Below are 19,270 nucleotides of genomic sequence, written 5' to 3'. Positions count from 1 at the left end.
TGTTATAAAAATATTCAACATGAGTCATCATTTTACATCTTCTTTGCAGCACTAAATGAAGTGTGGAAGAGTACACATTTTTGCTAACTAAGCAGTTTGAGAACATTTACAATTCGTTAAATAACCGGAAACATATATTTGCCATACTTTTATCCAAGCCATTTGCATCACAACAATCTGAAGCACATACTATTGAGAACAAAGATAACTTTTTGATACTTAGACGCTTACTTGTATAGCCAGAAACAGATGTTACATCTGATGTTGTTACATTGTCTGCAGCTACTGCTGAAACTCTGAAGCTGTACTGTGACCCAGAAACAAGTCCTGTCACAGTTGTGTTTGGCATTAGTACTGTAAGGCTTGAACTGGAAGGCCCTGTAGCCTGTACCCTGTAGGTAATCTGATTTCCTTGGGATGCATTCCAGGATAGGGATGCCGAGGAGTCTGTCACACTGACAACTGCAAGGTTGCTCACTGCTGTTGGTTCTGTGAAAGAGAGAGAAAAAAAGATGAAACTCTGAAAACATCAGGGACGTATTTGCTTTCCAGCTCAGAATATGCAAAACATCATGACTAAGCTTTGTACTCCCCTTATGTAAGACTTAGTAGTTCGATGCTTGTTTTTCTTTAGATGTTCATGGATAACAATACCCAACAGATGAAGTATATGTTATAGCAGTGGGCATTTCAGATTTAACATGTTAAAAAAATCCCCCTTGTCATATTTGCTTTTGTTTTCAGAGAAAGAACTTGTCTGAATTATTGCCAGTCCAGGTTGACCCTTGCTCTAGTGATGCGGACCAAATGGGCCAACTGACTTTGAGGTGCTTGATGATCAACAGGCATTGGAGCAAAAAAAGTGAAAACAAAATGTAACAAGTACTAAAAATATACAAAAGTTTAAATGCGTTCGCTTGAAACATAATTAATTCTCCCACACTCCCATAGCAAAATAAAATAAATTGCTTACAATGAAAAATACCGAAGACTTAATACACAAATGAGTAAAATGACTAGAATAAAATAATAGAATTACACATTAATACTTGCTTAAAGAAACTGCTTCATATGTACTGCAAAGAATGGAATATCACATTAGCAAGGGCAATTTTAAATATGGCTAAGAGGCACTTCTTGTCCAGAATTTTATTTAGCTTTTGTTTATAAAGCTTTATATAGATTCTTCCACCACCCCTGTTGATACACTTTCTTGCTGCTGAATAATTGTTAGTTACTAAACAAAGTCATCTTTCACAATTCTTGTTGTTATGAAAGTCACAACTGCTGCTCTAAATATATTAGTTTCTACTCCATTTCAGCTATAAGTTCTGCCAACTTAAGGTGAATTACATGTGATGAGACATTGAAAGAAGCGTTGTATGGTATGTCTTGAATGAAATCTCTATCAATATAATGCAGAAAAAAACTAAAGATTTATATATATTTCACAACTTACATACTCATGTCCAGGTTTGCAAGCAGACATGAAAATCAGCAGTTGAAGGTGTCGATCTGCATCAACCTACAGTATCTTTTATGCCAGCCCATTAAATGTGTAGATCCATATCAGAGTGAACAGTATTTTACATGGTAGTCCATGCAATGGGAGCTTCTTGTGCTCCTATACATGCTAACCTGATGCTACTAGAATGGGAACGCAATAAGATATTTAGTTGTGAGTACTGTAAATATATGAAGACCTATGTACGGTTCTTGGGTGATATTTATGTTTTATGGACAGGAACTGAAATGGACATCAAAAGATTTATAGAATATTTAAATGGTTCTTCCAGTTATTTTTAGATTTATTTATGCTAGTAGTAGAGAAGGTATAAACTATCTAGATACCTACATTCAAAGTGTAGAGAATGGCTTCAAATCTAATGTCTATAGAAAGCCTACTTTCAGTAATTCATACTTAGAGTTTACTAGCAGCCAACCGCTCAAAAAAAAGAAAAGTATTATAAAAGGGCAATTTGTACGGATAGCCTGGATGATATCTAAGGCAGAAGATGTGAACAAAGAATTGAAAAGGGTTGCAGATATGTTTTATGAAAGAGGTTATCCCAGGAATATAGCAGAAGATAGTTTAAATTATGTAGAAATGCAGTGGAGTTAAAAATATAAGTCACTATTAGGTATTGAATTAAATGAAAAGGAACTCTCTAAAGAAGAAAATAATTTTGAGAGAGCTATGGTAATACAATATGATGGAAAAGCTAATCAAGTGAAGAAAATTGTAGAAGGTAATTGGAATATTTTAAAGTGCGACCCCACATTATATTCTTGCTTAGGACTAAAACATTAATTTGTATTTTAAAACTGAAACTAACATCAAGAAGTGTTTCGAATCAAATACAGGTGGTTACTACAATAGTAAATTAAATAAGAAGGGTACAAATAAGTGTGGTAGGTGTTCACAGTGTAAATATATAACTAAGGTTGAAGAAATATGCCTAGAAAACATATTAGGGTCTAAAGTGACCTTTGTGAGTGGAAACTGTCAAACGACAGGGGTAATTTATCTAGCAAAGTTTAAAACCTGTCCTGCCTATTATATAGGAAAAACTGAGAGATGCCTAAGGGACAGGATGCATGAATGTCAATATCAAATATCAACAAGAAATCCAAATAATGCCCTATATAAACACTCATTGGTTTGTCCTAGTTTCATGAATTATTATTTTGGAATATTAGAACTTGTTAACTCTAGAGGAGGAGATTACAGATCCCAAATAGAAGAGAGGGAATTGAAATGGCAAATAAAGTTAAATGCCATGCAAGCACCAGGGTTGAATGAAAATATATCCTTTAAGCCTATATTAAATAAGAAAGCCATTATATAATGAAATAATAAAAATTGATAAAGATATTAGACCAACTATCAGAAAACACACAAAATGCTGTTTATATTATTAAAATATACATTTATTGTTATTAGTAGATGTTACAACAATTATCATTAGTTGATTATTTTAGGAGAAGGTTTACTTGTTTTTATTTTGGAAATGGGTCCTTTAAATGTTTGCAGTTGTATTACTGGTTATGTCATTAACTAATTGTATATTTAAATGTGCTGGCGAAATGTGCATAATGATTCTCATGAAGTCCCAGTGGATGGGGATGAAAGCACTCAATCTGTGTTTTAACAAGAATCTGTGTTTTAACAAGTTTTATTAAAATTGGATTTTTTTACCTAAGTCATTTCAGTCATGCTGACTACAGTGTACTCATTTGTTTTTTTTTTTGGCTTGCTAGTGGGTCACTGTGGTTGCTGTTGTGACTGTTTAGCCCACTAAATGTGTCGATCCACATCAGACTAAACAGTATCTTGCATGCCAGGCCACTGAATGTGTCAATCCACATTAGACAAAACAGTATCTTGCGTGGTAGCCCACTGAATGTGTCAATCCACATCAGACTCAATGTATCTTGCATGCTAGCCCAGTGAATGTGTAAACCACATGACTGTAAAGACTGGAATCCTAAAACAAATACCGGATGATGCGTAATGCCTGAGCTGGAGAAATGTAGGCTGAGATTGTGGATGATCAAGACAACAAGCATGAACTCATGGGATTTATCATGAAAAGGTCAGAATGTTTTCAAAAAAGCACTGTGATAGTCTATCATAATTTTAAATAAAACGTTGACATATCTTTTTGTGTGATTTGCTTCTTTATTTATTTATTTTTATTGTATGGATTTGTTGACTGGGTAAGGCCACAGAACAGATATCTTCCTTTTCAGTAGCATGTGAAGAACACTTCCTGGTTAAATTGACAAACATGTGCACCCAAACACAAAGATACAAGCATGCCCATGTGCCATCAGTTCTTTGTACTTAATGACAGACATGACCCTCGCCCAAATTTATGCACTATTCACATATGCAGGTTATTACACAGCTAGGCTTGTAAAGGCCCTGAGGCCATTAGCCTAGTAACCTCCTATGAACCTATGAACCTATGAATCTACCAACAACAGTTCATGGAGACTCATGGCAGTCAGGAACCCTTAGGTAGAGTGTATGCAGTGATTACCCACAATACACTGTAGTTTCTCCTCCATTGTGACACATTTGTACTTATTTGATGAATCCATCTGCTAATCACGGAATAAAAGCAGGATTCAATGTATTTTGTTCATTTTACCTTGCTTTTCAGAGGAGTGGCGCTAGATGCTTAATGCCACCCAGTATGCATTGCATTCAGTGGAGCCATTACTACACACAATTCTTTGATGTGGAAAACCCATAGATGTGAATGTTTCTATGCCTCTCTACATTGATGAGAGCCTTCTCCTCCTTTGACCCCACATACCCTCTTGTCTTTACATCCTGAAAACATAGTTTTATTTGAAGTAATGCTGTCCTTTAATAAAAGAAAAACATCCTCATCTCATCAAAGTTTACCGGGCAACAAGCTCACAACACACCAGGCAGAAGCTAATTTATATCTGGGTGACAGATCTATCCTCTATAGCTGGTATCACACATTCTTAGCAGTCATGGTGATACACCTTGGGAAGGTTCTAATCGACACTGTGTAAGGCCACCATCTTAGAGTCTGAAGCCAAGCCCCGTACATCTGCCAGAAGAAAGAACATGTGAAAAAGTTAATATTCAGCCTGTGGTTTACTGGACATGAGTATCACTGCTAAAGCCATCATTTGACTTTCTAGTTGGTGATGTATGAAGTAGAATAAGCAGGAGATGCAGTTTGGTAGTGGGAATGTGCCAATTGTTATTAGTATCATGGATGATTTTCTAATCTTTGCAGGTTCTTCTACACCTTGCCAGGAGTAGAAGAATCATACAAACTCCATCATGAGTGATACTTAAAATGTTGTGAAGGAATATTCCATCCCATAGAGAGTAACACCCTGGCTTAATCTCCTGCATTGTTCAGAGTATGGCAAGTTGTTTTTTTTTTCCACTGTTTTCTTCTTGTACTGATGACAACCTGAGAGAATGATTACCTGATCGGTATCACTTCACTGCTTCTGCTGGTTTCTCTCTGACAGAGTCATGATCAGCCTTGCCATGGTAGCAGTAACTTTCTCACTCATAATCCATATCACCTTCACTACTGTGATATTCATAGGGTTGACAGATATAATCGTCATTGCTTGTCCTTAACAGCTCCTCGTAGACCATCTTCATGGTCACTGCTCTGTTATGGTATGTATGTGTGACTTTACTTACACAGCACCAGTAGGATCAGTCAGCTGTCTCATTTATTTCATCATTATAGAAGGAATCCTCCATTATGACTCTGTTCTCACTCATCTAGGTTGAACTATTCTGTTACACTTTTCCTTTTTTCACCAACTGCTGCATGTAGGGTTGACCTGAACTACTTTCCTCTGAATCTGAATCTTTCCTGTTGTCTGATTGTCTGTCTGTCTGTGTCCCTGCTCCTTCCCGTATATTATTTGTGTAGTTCACATGCGCCTCATTCGAGATGTACAGTTATTTTTCTCCTTTCCTACACTGGTAGCTGGAATATTGTCCCTCCCTACGCACGTGTGGTGTCTTTCTCCACAGAGTTTCTCTGCATTTCTTCTCTCAGTCTTTGCAGTTATCTGCACTCTCAAGTATCTAGAACTGGTAGGTCCCATCAACTGTATTTTTTATGTGGTATAAATTCCTTGTGATGGATTCCAGGATAAGGATGCTGAGGACGTTGTAACTCTGACAACTGCAAAGTTAATAAGACTGCAGATCTGAAAACACAAAGCACTAAGATACTGTTGGCATTTTCCTCTTGCTCAAAATCCTTTTGGATTCCAGCGACATCTATATTGTGAGATCGAGGTACAGTGAAGATCGGAAAATTTACGCTTTACTCACTGTAGTGCGATCTCAGAGTTGGAATATATTTTCTATCGATTTTGATTATAAGCATTTTTGCTCATCCGAACGTTAGAGATTTAGAGTTTTCGTTGTTTTAACATAGACCCTATTTATATGCATTGGAATTAATGTAGTAATGACATTGATTTTTGTAACAAACATAAGGAGTATAACGCTGTGTTTTTTAACATAGATAAGATTGTTGAGAAAATCAAGGTGAAAAAGCATAAAAAACTAGATAGAGGTGCCAAAGACTATGAAGCAGGTGTTGCCTACCCATTAGTTTCTAATGGAAATACAAACAATGTACAAATGCATAGCAATGTTAATAATGATGTTTTTGATGAACTTACTGATGACTTGCAACCCAGTGAAGGCAACCACCCAGGTCCCATCCCTTTAGGTCAACCCCTAAGGAGATCAGAGAGGATCCAGAAACAAGGTTATACCCACCAGAGACAATCCAGTGTGGGTTTCCAGTGGGACCAACACCATTTACCCTAGAATTTTTCTGGGAGGGGGAGAGGGAGACAGGTGAATTGGCAACAGACAAGACAGGGCAAGTTTTAGACAGCAACAGTGAGATTTCCATTATTTCTAATGACCATTAGGACTTCAAAATTTATAATTTAAGTAACAAAGAATAAATACGAAAAAGCGGCAGCTATCCACAAAACACCAATAATACCAAAAGGAGTGCAGTCCCAGGAAGGAAGATCTCCAAAAAGTTAAAATAAACTTTTAATGTCACCAAACACGCACAAAACACTTCCACATTAATGCTCTTCCAAAATAATGAATGGGAAAGGTTTATGGCACTCACTGACCTGGGGGGACTTCCTAAAGGTACACCTAAAGTAGTATACAGAAATCCTTGTAATATAAAAGATCACTTGGAACAAAAAAAGTTTGGCCAAAATAAAATTAAGGGTGTCAAAAAGTTAGGTACATATTCTTGTGGAAAATGTAATCAATGTAGTTATATGGTCAATAAGGAGAAAATCTATATAGAAAGTAGAAAGAAATGGATTGGTAGTAAAGGGATGTATAATTGTGAGACAAAGGGTTTAGTATACCTTGCCACCTGTGAAAAGTGTGGATCTTTCCATATAGGTAAAACCGAGAGAACTTTAAAAAGAAGAGTGTATGAACATACCTATGATATAATAAAGGAAAAAGAAACAAATGCATTATATAAACATTCAAAGGTATGTAAAGAAAACAAATTTCTTTTTTTAGTAATTGAACATATAAAGAATGGGATTAGAGGAGGTCCATGGGAAGATACTATCGGGTATAGAGAATTGTGGTGGCAAGTGACACTAGAAGCAAGTAAACACCCAGGTCTAAATGAACATGTGTCTATTTTACCCCTTTTAAAATTAAAGGCAGCTAAACTATGAATGTTAGTTTAATTGTAATATAATTTTGTACCAACAGATAGAGCTATTGTGTTATAAAATGTATTTTCCTTAATAATGAACATTTATATTATAAATATAAGATTTTAGAAATATAATTAAGTATTTATGTATGTATTTATTTATTATTCAATAGTATTTTTAATTATTTATAAGAACATGAAGATGTATAAATTATTTTATTCATTTTATTATAAATAAGGAAAGAAGAACTTATGAATATTTATGAGCCCAAAATGTGAATTGATTTGTGCATTCAAACTTAATTGAAGCTTTTTTATTGGATTATTAGTTTTATTAGAGGTATATAAATATGTGTGTTAAATTAGTACTAGCATCTGATGAAGTCCAGTGAATGTGACGAAAACGCAATTTATTTTGGAAGAGCGTTAATGTGGAAGTGTTTTGTGCGTGTTTGGTGACATTAAAAGTTTATTTTAACTTTTTGGAGATCTTCCTTCCTGGGACTGCACTCCTTTTGGTATTAAGTAACATAGAAGTTACAAAAGACTGGGCGAACTTGTTTCAGAAGGGGTTAAATGTTGTACCCTATAAGAAATTCAACATGGAAAAAACAATCCTTGACGTCATGCTTTATACTAGAAAGCTAAACGTGAGTGTCTATGTAAGTGAAACTGGGAATAGTTACCAGTTACCAGTTGGGTGCAAAAAACAAGCACTTATAATCCCCCACTGCAACCCACTTTACAACTGTTCCAAGGCATTTGCATTAAGGAAATCAGGGATTTAAATTGGGTGAATGACAATAGTAAACTGTACAATTTCACTAAGGAGTAGACTATCCTTCTAGACAGTATTTCTAACAACAGACAGATCAGAGTCATGAAACCTGACAAGGGGGGTGGTTTAGTAGTCATGGATCAGGAAAGGTGCATTGACTGTATGCTAGAACATCTTCTTGGTGACGGATATGCACAAATATCACTCAAAAAATTAATCATCGCATATAGTCATGTAGTCATGGTGCTTTCTGATTTATTTCTTAACAACCAGATATCTGAAGAAGAACTGTTTTTTTGCACACAGAAACATCCATGGATCCCAACGATATTTGGGATCCCAAAAATCCACAAGAACATCTCCCACCCACCATTAAGGCCCATAGTAGATGCAAAAGGTTCCAAAACTATTAGTATTGCCAAATTTTTGGACCACAAGTTAAAAAACTGTCTGAGTTCATTTTCCCATATTATAAAAGATTCTTGGGACTGTCTCAAAAAAATCAGACACTATTTTTTTGACAGTAACATTATTTTTTTAACTATTGACATCAAAGATTTATTCAATGTCATCCCACATTCGGAAGGCATTGAATTGTTCTATGATTTTTTGTGCCAACAGACTACATTCTCCCATACCAGGATTCTTACACTTAGGACTTTAATGGAATTAGTCCTGGAAAACAGTTTCCTGATTTTTGAGGGACATCTTTTTAAGCAAAAATCAGGTATTGCTATGGGGGCAGCCTGTGCAACAGTTTTTGCTAATATTGTCCTGACACAATGGGAATTGTCCCAAGTTTTCACATCTGAATGGATGACATACTGTTCATTCTATGGGCGGTACCTAGATGACATCCTTATTTTCTGGAGGGGGGACCAGGAGCAGTTGTCTGAATTCCTTCTGTTTCTCAACTCCAGTACTACCTTTCTGGAGTTTACCATGGCAACTCATATGGAATCCATTAGTTACCTGGATATACAGATTTCCAAGGATCTGGAGAACAACCAGTTTTATTCTAACATCTTCAGGAAACCCACATACTCAAACACCCTTCTTCATTTTGATAGCGGACATCCCCTTCATCAAAAAAGATCCTTAATAAAAGGACAAGGGGTGAGATTGGCCCGCATGATCAGCAGAATTGATGACTTTTACAAGGAAAAGGATGTTTTATTGGGTATGTTAGTCAACAAGGGGTACCCTGAAGAATTTGTGATACCTTTACTTGAGGAAGTATCCAAAAAGAGAGTGGAAGGTTATTTCTACCCACTGTTGGGTTTGGACATTTCTAGACTCTGTGCACCTTCAGAAAGTGGGGTTTCGACAACTGCCCCATTTCAACATACAACTTACAATTCCCTTTGATACAGGACATATCGGTGAGAAACTGGTTCATTCTTATGAGCGACAAGACCATAGGAGGGAAGGCGGGTGACTCCCCTGTTATAATATACAAAAAGGATTCCAGCATTAAGAACCTTTTGGAGTCCAGTGGTAAGATCACCAAACCTGGTATTGGGAAAATGACAAAATGTGGGCACTGCACTCAATGCAAACACATGTTAGAGTGTGACAGAATCTTTATTAAAGGTTATAGATGGGTAAAAGTCAACTAGAATTGTAATTGTGCGAGTAAACAAGCACCATATGCTGCTATATGCCAGGCGTGTCCTGGGTTTTATATTGGCAAGACCAAAAATGCCTTCAGGACACGCATTTATCAGCATACATATGATATAACTAAAGGCAACACCAAAAATGCCCTGGCAAAGCACATTAATACATTTCCAAACCACAATTTCAAGTTTATCATTCTGGAAAGGGTAGTAATGGATGAGAGAGGGGACCCAGTGACTGGTTCCTTGAATTTAGAGAACTTATGTGGCAACTCAGAGTTAATGCCACTACTAGCTCAGGTTTGAACGATATGGTGTCCCTCACCAGTTATTTAAAACTTAAAGCAGACTTTTTATTTTAATGAGGTGTACACTATGACTTTGTTTTTCATTTCTATGTAAGTTTTTATAGCACTGATATTAATCATTGTTTGTTCCAAGACATTTTGGGTTTTTATTGGACATATTTTATTGTATATATTGCTTGTTGCACAGATTTATACATGTGATGTTCATATTTTCTCTAAAAACTGTTGATAGTTTTGTATTATACCTACAAGCTGGCATTTTTTGTAATTTAGTGTTAGGGGACACATTTACCACATATATACATTTTTTACAGTGGTACTAAGTAATGGCTTATATTATTTTATTTACTGGTAAAGAAACAATTCAGAAAACAAGGGAGTCTATGTCTTTAAACATTTGTATGCTTAATTATTCAATTATTCAATTGTATTCAATCAATGGCTTAATTGTATGTATAAAAGGGTGGTCTTGCTGACTGTCGGGTATTCTGAAGAAGTCAAGCCTAATGTTTGACGAAATGCTTAATAATTTTTTTTATTTATTCCTGTATCCTGCTCCATTTTCGTGCTTTTAGTTACTTGGTGTTTTTCTACAAATTAATGTAGTAATGATTAGTTTTGATAAGTTTGATACGTTTTGATAAGTTTTGATAAGTTATGATTAGTATTAATGATTAGTTTTGATAAGTTATCAGTCTAGAACACTACTCAAAATACAAATTTAAATAGTTAATTTAATTCAACCAATGTCTCTCTTCTGCATATTTAACTTGATAGACCTAAAATGAATGTAATTGACCTAAACTTGAATGCAGTTGAGGTTGCATCGTACCATTTGGCAAAAACACAGCCCCTTCTGATTACCACGTCAACGGTAACCCCCTAAACACACAACCTGTGGTGAGAGACCTGGGTACTCAGTTTGACAACAATCTCACATTCAACCGTCATGTGGTGGCAGTGGTCAGAAAATCCTTTTACTTGGTTCATCTTATAAGTAAAGGGATTGCAGCCAGTAAAAAAGAGGTTATTACCTGTCTGTACTCCTCCTTCATTAGACCCATAATTGAGTATAATGCCCCATTTGATATGTACCTCTCTAAACACCTCCACCAACTGGAAAGATCATAGAAATACCTCACAAAGAGAATCCATGGCCTCCAACACCTGTCCTATGTGGACATGCTCAAATCTCTATCACTTTACTCGGTATCATACAGATTACTTAGAGGTGATGTGTGTCTCACCTACAAGGCAATATTGGAACCTGCACTACTAGAGATGCTCTATATCCGTAAGTTTAACCCCTCGCACAATACCCACTCGATGGGCCTAAACCTAATATGCAACATCAACAAAATCTGCTGGAGAGGTAGGTTTGTCTCCCAGAGGCTGTCCCATCTCTATAATAGAATACATGTCAAACAGAGTTTGATCCTATGATCCTATGATGCAGTGAAACTGTTTTTATCCTCATTACCATTATGATTATTACTTTCTGTATAACAGCCACAATTTTTATAGCTAGCATTTCCATCTGGCTAATATCTAATTCTAAGTTAAGTTTTTACCTTCTACCAAGTACATAGTGCAGTTTTACACCAAAATCGTCTATCACAGTAAGAAAGTATGATATAGACAGTAGTGATAGAGACAGTAGTGATAGAGACAGTAGCAGTTTTATGAGTACAACCCAACAAGAAATACTTCCCCTTGGAGATTATTGAGCTCCAGTGTTTGGAACCCACCTCTAATTTAAAATGATAAAACATATGCCTCATTACCATTTCCTTCTGTAGAAAGAATTGTCAGTTTGTCTTGCCTTTTTTGGGGGTTGCCTACTTTGCTATTATATATAGTACCTTACAGGTCATGTTGGTTAATCTTGTCTAGGCATATTACTACTATACATTTATTTTGTTTAAGTAACACTGACCTAATTACTGGATAAACAATATAGACTCTGGACCATGGTTAAGTAGGTACTAAATTTCCACTTCTGTAAATATGTATCTCTGATGAATCTTTAAGCAGTGACATCTGTCTATACCATATATAAACTCAAGAAACTTAGCACTTTTGAAAGGGAACATACTAATGTACATTAAACAAAAACAGTCTATGCCATAAAAATAATAATTATTAAAGATTTAGAGTATTGCTACATGAAAAAATAGATCCATATGGCCTGTGCAGTAGGTTATATAAAAGAAATAATACAGATCTAAAAAGTATCTTATTATGTTTTAAAAACCATTACAAGACTATTAATAATATGAACTCATCTACAAGTGTTTTAAAAACCATTACAAGAATATTAATAATAATAACTCATCTACAAGTGTTTTAAAAACCATTACAAGAATATTAATAATAATAATAACTCATCTACAAGTGTTTTAAAAACCATTACAAGAATATTAATAATAATAATAACTCATCTACAAGTGTTTTAAAAACCATTACAAGAATATTAATAATAATAACTCATCTACAAGTGTTTTAAAAACCATTACAAGAATATTAATAATAATAACTCATCTACAAGTGTTTTAAAAACCATTACAAGAATATTAATAATAATAACTCATCTACAATTGATAATAAAAATATAGACAACTTTCTTGCTAATAATATTCAAAAGAAACTATCAAACATGATATTAATAACATATGTGATGCCCCTGCACTGACCTAGTAATAAAGGTGCCTCAATCTTCACTACTAACACCAGTCAGGGACGTGTACATTGACAGGATGACAACTACACACACAGTAAAGTACAATTTCCCTTAACTGCACCCAGAGATCACAGTCAGTCTGGGGCTGGTTTCTCCCTCTCTCTCTCCAGATCCCGTTTAAGACTCCCCACTGGCACAGCTATAGGATTAAGATCTCAGCTGAGAGGTCAAGCCAAAACCGTCAGCACCCTCTCTGCAAATCATTGAGGATTGAAGTATATACATGTGAGTTTCAGACATTGTATCCTTCAGAAAATCATGCTAACACACATCCTGCTATTCAAGCTACTATCTAAGTTTATAAGAGCAATATTTAAAATCTGTACCTATTTTTGGGCCTTTGCCCCGGCTCATTATTTTAGGCTTTGTCCAGATTTCTTGCAGTACGAAGATGAGAAGTACTGGGGTACCAGTACTTGATGTTACTGACTACACTACTATAAAAAAGTTTGAATATGTCTGTTGTTCTTTTTTATTTGCTTCTTGCCCAAGCCATGAATGAAGAGACACCTAGAACCAGTCTATCAACCTGGTTAATAATTTCAAACTAGAATAAAATAAAATAAGTAAATAAATAAAATAAAATACATTTTATGAAGAAGCACTCAATATAGGGTCATGCAGGCAATGTGCACCAGCAATCAGGCATATTGCATTGCATCCTGCTTCCACCTTAGTGGGTATATGCCATTATTAAGTTTGGGGAGTACTGTAAAAAAATCATAGCACTGCGAGTTCCTGGTATACCCCCAACCGAAAAGCCGAAAGACACACACACACACCAATGCTGAGTCAGCAATAATTTGAAAGTACAAAGCTTAGCTATGTACTTCCACAATGCAGAATATTTCTGTCAGTGAACTGTTTTTGTTTCCACCAGCAAATTTATGTTTGACACAATCACACACATTGCAGGAAGATGCAAGGGGTTCGAATGGAGAGATGATAAAATCAGCAAGAAAAAAAGATAGGGGTTTCTATCAAGACAAATTAGTAAGCCTGCTATCAGATTCTTCCACCTATACCCTCATTTCCCCATTAGCACTGAATAGATTCATCTCTGAGGTAAGATATCAGCTGAAGGCCTGATGGACAAAGATTTATTTGAGTTTTTGTGGATAGAACATCCGGTTACACCGCTTTTTAAGGCTTTGCCGAAAATACACAAGGACTTGACCAAACCCCACGTGAGACCTATAGTCTCTGGGAGGGGATGGTTAACAGAGAACTTTTCAACATGGCTGGAGTGTTTACTGAGACCCTTTGTTATGGGTTTTACAGAGGTGCTCAGAGATTCTGGGCACTTCTTAACTTCATTAAGAGAAACTATAGTAGCAAAAGATACACAGCAATATATTATGGTGACTTTAGATGTACAAAGTCTTTTTACAGTGATCAGTAATAACTATGGCATAGAAGCGGTAACATGCTTGCTGAAGGAAATGAGTCTGTTGGGGGAGGACAAGTTGAAATTAATGAGAGAGTTATTAAGGATGGTCCTGGAGTATAATGTTTTTCTGTGTGGAGGGAATTATTATAGATTATAGACAGACACAAGGGGCAGCCATGGGCACCCCATGTGCAAACACTTATGCCAACATGGTTCTTGTCTTTTGGGAAAGGCAATTTGTCCTAGGATAGACCAATAAATGGAGGGATAAGATACATCTATATAAGCGCTTTGTGGATGATATCTTTTTGTTGTGGGGGGGGAGAGGAGGCAGAACTTTTTAGTTTTGTCAACTACTTAGGATCTACCACTATCTTCCTGAAATTTTCCATGAATTATTCAACAACAGAGATAGATTTTTTGGACATCAGATTGCAGCAGGATGCAGGGAGTTAAAACCACACTCCACAGGAAAGATTGTTGGAAAAATAGCCTGTTGGCAAGGGATAGTATGCATCCCCGCTATACCTTTAATAACATCATCGTGGGTCAGTTAGGTAGAGTCTCGAGATTATGTACAGAGGAGGAGGATTTCATAATGAAAATGGAACAACTGAAAGGTAACTTTATTCAGAGGGGTTATGAGGAGCAAAATGTGGAACTTACCTTTGCCAGACATAAGATTCACAGGCAGGATAGAATGAGCCCATGGCTGAAATCCAGGGAAGTGGACCATCAGAAAAATTTAAATAAGAAATCACAGAATAAAGGTTTAAGATGTATGGTTACTTATAGTAGCAACATACATGGGGTCTGTGAAATAATTAGGAACAATTGGAAGATCTTATCCTCTGATGAGAAGATGAGAGCAATAGCTGGCACTCAGCCATCTTTTGGTTTTAGGAGAAATAAAACCCTGAAAGACCTGTTGGGCCATGAGGGTAGTGGTGGACATATAGTGGAAAGGAAAGGGACCAGACCCTGTGGCTTTTGCAAGGCATGCTGCTATATAAATTCACATACTGACTTAATTCACCCTAGTACAGGGAGAAATTATCATTTTGAAGTAAATGCTAACTGTAGATCTATGAATGTTATCTACTTAGCTACTTGCCAATCCTGTAACTGTTATTATGTAGGAAAAACAAATTGTATGCTAAAGACAAGAATACTAAACCACTTGTCAGGCTGAAAAATTAACATAATGCTCTCTTTAGACATGCCTCAGCTTTTGTAGGACTTCATTTTAAGTTTATGGTTATTAGGACCATAATGAAAAGGAACAGAGGAGGTGATATAGTAAATAAAACTGAAATTGAGGAAACTAGGTGGATATAGAACTGACAGCCCATAGGTTTCCTGGTCTTAATGATGTCATTCCTATTAAGCCCGCCCTTAAAAAAGGCAGGTTCAGTATTGAATAGTGATTGGTTGACAAGGATTTTAAATATTTGTCTTTACCAGTAATGTATTGTCTGAAGAAGGGTAATAACCCGAAAGCGCTTACATTGATTTGGATCTTAATTGTTGTTTTAACTGTTGTTTTACCTGCTGTTTTTATAACAGAGATGAATACTTTCTCATACTGGTGGCAACTGCTTTTTGGATTTTTTGGATTTTTTGACATTGGTTGTTCAAGTAACTGCCTTTGGTGAAGCTCTCCTATTTTTTGGACTTTACCTTGGCAAGAAAAAAGGGGAGTATTGCTAGAATAGAATTCATCCTTAATCCTTGGTGAGTGCCTTCACTTGATAGACTCTTTTTCACAAAATTTCCTCAAGATGACACTGATATATAGACTATATTTTATATAGTACACATCATGGACAGAGGCAGGTTAAAAAATAAAAAAGACAACTGGGTACACAAGTCCCAGGATAATAAAGTGCCCAATCCTAGTATGTGCATTGGCACCAGGACTGGAAGAAAATGATAGTGCAGACTCATTAAGACACGAAAATATTCCTACAATGTGGTTAGACCAGGCTCAGGGGAGGATGGCCACCTTGTTGTAGAAGGAAGTAGTCCACAAAGAACACAAAAAAATGACAGGCCAGAAAAGAGCCATAAAGATGAGAGAGTGGCCTATTGAGGATAAGGAAGAAATTATGAATTGTTACTGCTATGCAAGAAGCCCAGAATTTCCAGACACAAGATATACATAGGTTCATAGGTTCATAGGTTCGTACTAGGCTATCTGCCCTAGGGCATTTATAAGCCTAGCCAGAGTGTGTGTGGCTTTCACCACCCCTGAGAATACTACGCCCTTTTAGGGTTTAGTTTACTGTGCCTCTGTCTAGTAGTGACACAGAGATGACCCCCGGGGTAAACCTACGATCTCCCATCCACTCGTTAAGATTTCTCTTGACTAGAGTTAGTGAGGGGCTCTGCCTAACATGGATTGGGATTTTGTTCCAGAGTGTAGGGAGCCTCTGGGTTATGAATCTGTCCCTCCAGCACGTCCTATTTATTTCTGTGTTGAGGTTTAAGTCTCTTGCTCTTGTGGCTCTGATGGATTTGGATTTTCTGAGGTGGAGCATGTCCATTAATTCTGGATTGGACATGGCCTTGTACGTCAGGCACAGATCACCACTGAGTAGGCGGTATGCAACTGAATAGAGCTGGAGTTTTTTCAGTCGGGCAGCATATGACATATGTTTAAGACCCTTTATCCTCTTGGTGAGGAACTTTTGGGGTCTTTCCAACTACTGCAGGTGTCGGGTAAGATACATCCCAAATGGGGCATTGTACTAAATCATTGGCCTGATAAGAGAAGAGTACAGGGGCACAATGACCTCTCTTGATCTAGATGTGAAACCCTTCATGATAAGGTGGGCAATATAGAAGGTCTTCCTAACCACTTTGGCAATGTGAGTGTCAAATGAGATGTTACTGTCAACCTGGGTCCCTAGGTCCCTGATTACCTCTTCTGTACTTAATGGATTACCACCTATGTGGTAATTTGTGGGTACCTTGTTTTTCCCAAAGGGTATGACTATACATTTTTTGGCATTCAGCTTAAGGCCATGGCTCTGGCACCAATTGTCCGTTTCTATGAGGCCTTTCTGAAGGATGTTTGTGTCCGCTGGAGTATCAGTTATGGCATCCAGTTTTCAGTCATCTGTGAACTTTGTCAGCCACAATCCTCCTATGTTTGCCTGTACCTCGGAAAAATAAATGCCGAACAAGAGGGGTCCCAGGACTGAGCCCCATGGGACACCACTTGTGACTGGCTTATTAGAGTATTTATTAAATAATAAAAGGCACAAAAGCACTTTATTAAGTTAGGTCCCCAACACAATTTGTGATTTGCTGTTTTAAAAAAACTGTATACCACATAAGGAATGTAATTTTGAAAATAATAGGTATGGCTTTAAATTCTAAATGAATTTATGTAACTGATTGATTAATTAATTGATTTGAATTGTATAAAAATCATTGGCACCACACATTCATTATTCTGAAGAAGTCTGCATTCGGGCGGGCGAAGCGCTAGATCTGTGATTGTGAATTTTAAATTTTGTTCGTTTCATTAAAGTACTGAGGTCTGTCTACACGGAGTTTTATTTTTATTTTAACTGGCTTAGAGTCTGACATAGCTCCGGCAACTCTGACACTGTGGGTTCTGTCCTTGAGCCAGTTTGCAACCCATCTTGTGACATATGGGTTTACATTTAAGCTGGTGAGTTTGTCTATGATGCCCGAGTGGGGTATTGTGTCAAAGGCTTTTGCAAGGTCAAGGTAGGCTGTGTGAACTGCCTTACCCTCATCAATGGCCTTAGTGACTGTTTCAAAAAAGTCGACCACGTTCAAAAGGCAGGATCTGCCCTTGACAAAGCCAAATTGGGTAGGATCCAATGTCTGTAGGTCCCCAATGTCTTTGTTTATGAGTTCCATAATGATCCTCTCCATAGCTTTGCACACCAGGCTCATCAAGCTTATGGGGCGATTAAAAGAGAAATTAGAGGAAAGAAAAATACTTGTAGAAAAAAACTGCCAAAAGCTTCAAATGAAATTTGTATTCCTTAATACAACAAATCAATGAAACATGTTATATAGACCAAGAAACTTTGGGCCATTTGGAAAAAAAATGACAGAGGAAGTGTGAAAATATAAAGAACAAAGCTTAGAGATTTTGAAATGTATAAAAAAGAAACATGGGCATGGGAAAGAAAAAGAGATCTGATATGGTGCAATATTTATGCAAAGTAGAAAGCAAAATTAATCAATAGAAAACAAGCAGCTCCAAAGATATTTGACAAGAAATACAGGCAAAGGCACCCAGATATGGAAAATTTCACAATGCAAAAATAAGATCAAGGAACACAGAACAGGGGGTCAGTAAAGAAGAAGTTAAACAAACAGAAGCTGAAGTTATGGAATGCCTACGAAGTGAAGGACTAGCTACGAAAGTTTAACACAGGTTATGTCACAGCATGATGGAACAATGAGTCCTCAAAGTAAGGAGAAATGGGTAGAATGGGAGACAGCTAAAGAAGAAATATGGACATGAGAAAGAAAAAGAGATTTAATATGATGCAATATTTATGCAAATAAGAAAGCAAAAGTAATCTATACAAAAAAGCAGCACAAAGATATTTGAAGAGAAGTACAGGAAAAGGCATCTTGATATGAAACATTTCACAACATAAAAATAAAGAAAACAAATAGGGGAAGTAGAAAAGAGGATTAGTAATGGGGAAGTTAAATAAATAGAAACTGAGGTTATGTATTATCTGTGAAGTGAAGGATTTAGTGTAGAAAATCCAACTCTGGTAATGTCACAGCTTGATAGAATAAAGAATTCCCAAATTAAGGAGAAACAAGTGGAATGGGAAGCATCTAATCATTTGCCACATGAAGATACACTGGAGCTTTCAGTAAGAAACCAGGGTAAAAGTTCAGTTAGGGATGCATGGTAAGGGGAGCAGCAGGAAACAGTGGCAACTCTAATGCAGTCAGTGTTGTGATAGGCCAGTGAGTTCCCACATAAAAGAGCAAGAGATGACACAGGATGTAGCTGAAAAGAATATGTCACAGGAAGATGTTCTGGAATTTTCTGTAGAATGTTTGAAGGAAAAGGAGACCAAAGAGTGTGCCCTCAGTTTAGAAGAAAATGATCTAATGGAAGAGTTGTTGATTTAATAGAGATGGAGAGACATATTAAGATAAATAAAAAAATAGATTACAG

The 19,270-nt window shown here is 36.5% G+C and overlaps 1 protein-coding gene across 1 annotated transcript in view; it reads right to left on the bottom strand.

The window, feature by feature from the left end:
• LOC122801341 (mucin-19-like) overlaps window positions 1-19,270 on the bottom strand; it is a 938,154-nt gene that overhangs the window by 149,885 nt on the left and 768,999 nt on the right. The window contains exon 41 of the mRNA XM_044070881.1: window positions 232-489. Coding sequence (XP_043926816.1) covers window positions 232-489 — 258 coding nt within the window. The remainder of the gene's footprint in view (window positions 1-231; window positions 490-19,270) is intronic.

Source organism: Protopterus annectens, chromosome 4.part1 (assembly GCF_019279795.1).
Source record: "Protopterus annectens isolate FY-2018-M chromosome 4.part1, PAN1.0, whole genome shotgun sequence".
Lineage (NCBI taxonomy): Eukaryota > Metazoa > Chordata > Ceratodontiformes > Protopteridae > Protopterus > Protopterus annectens.
This window is presented reverse-complemented; position numbering and strand designations above follow the sequence as displayed.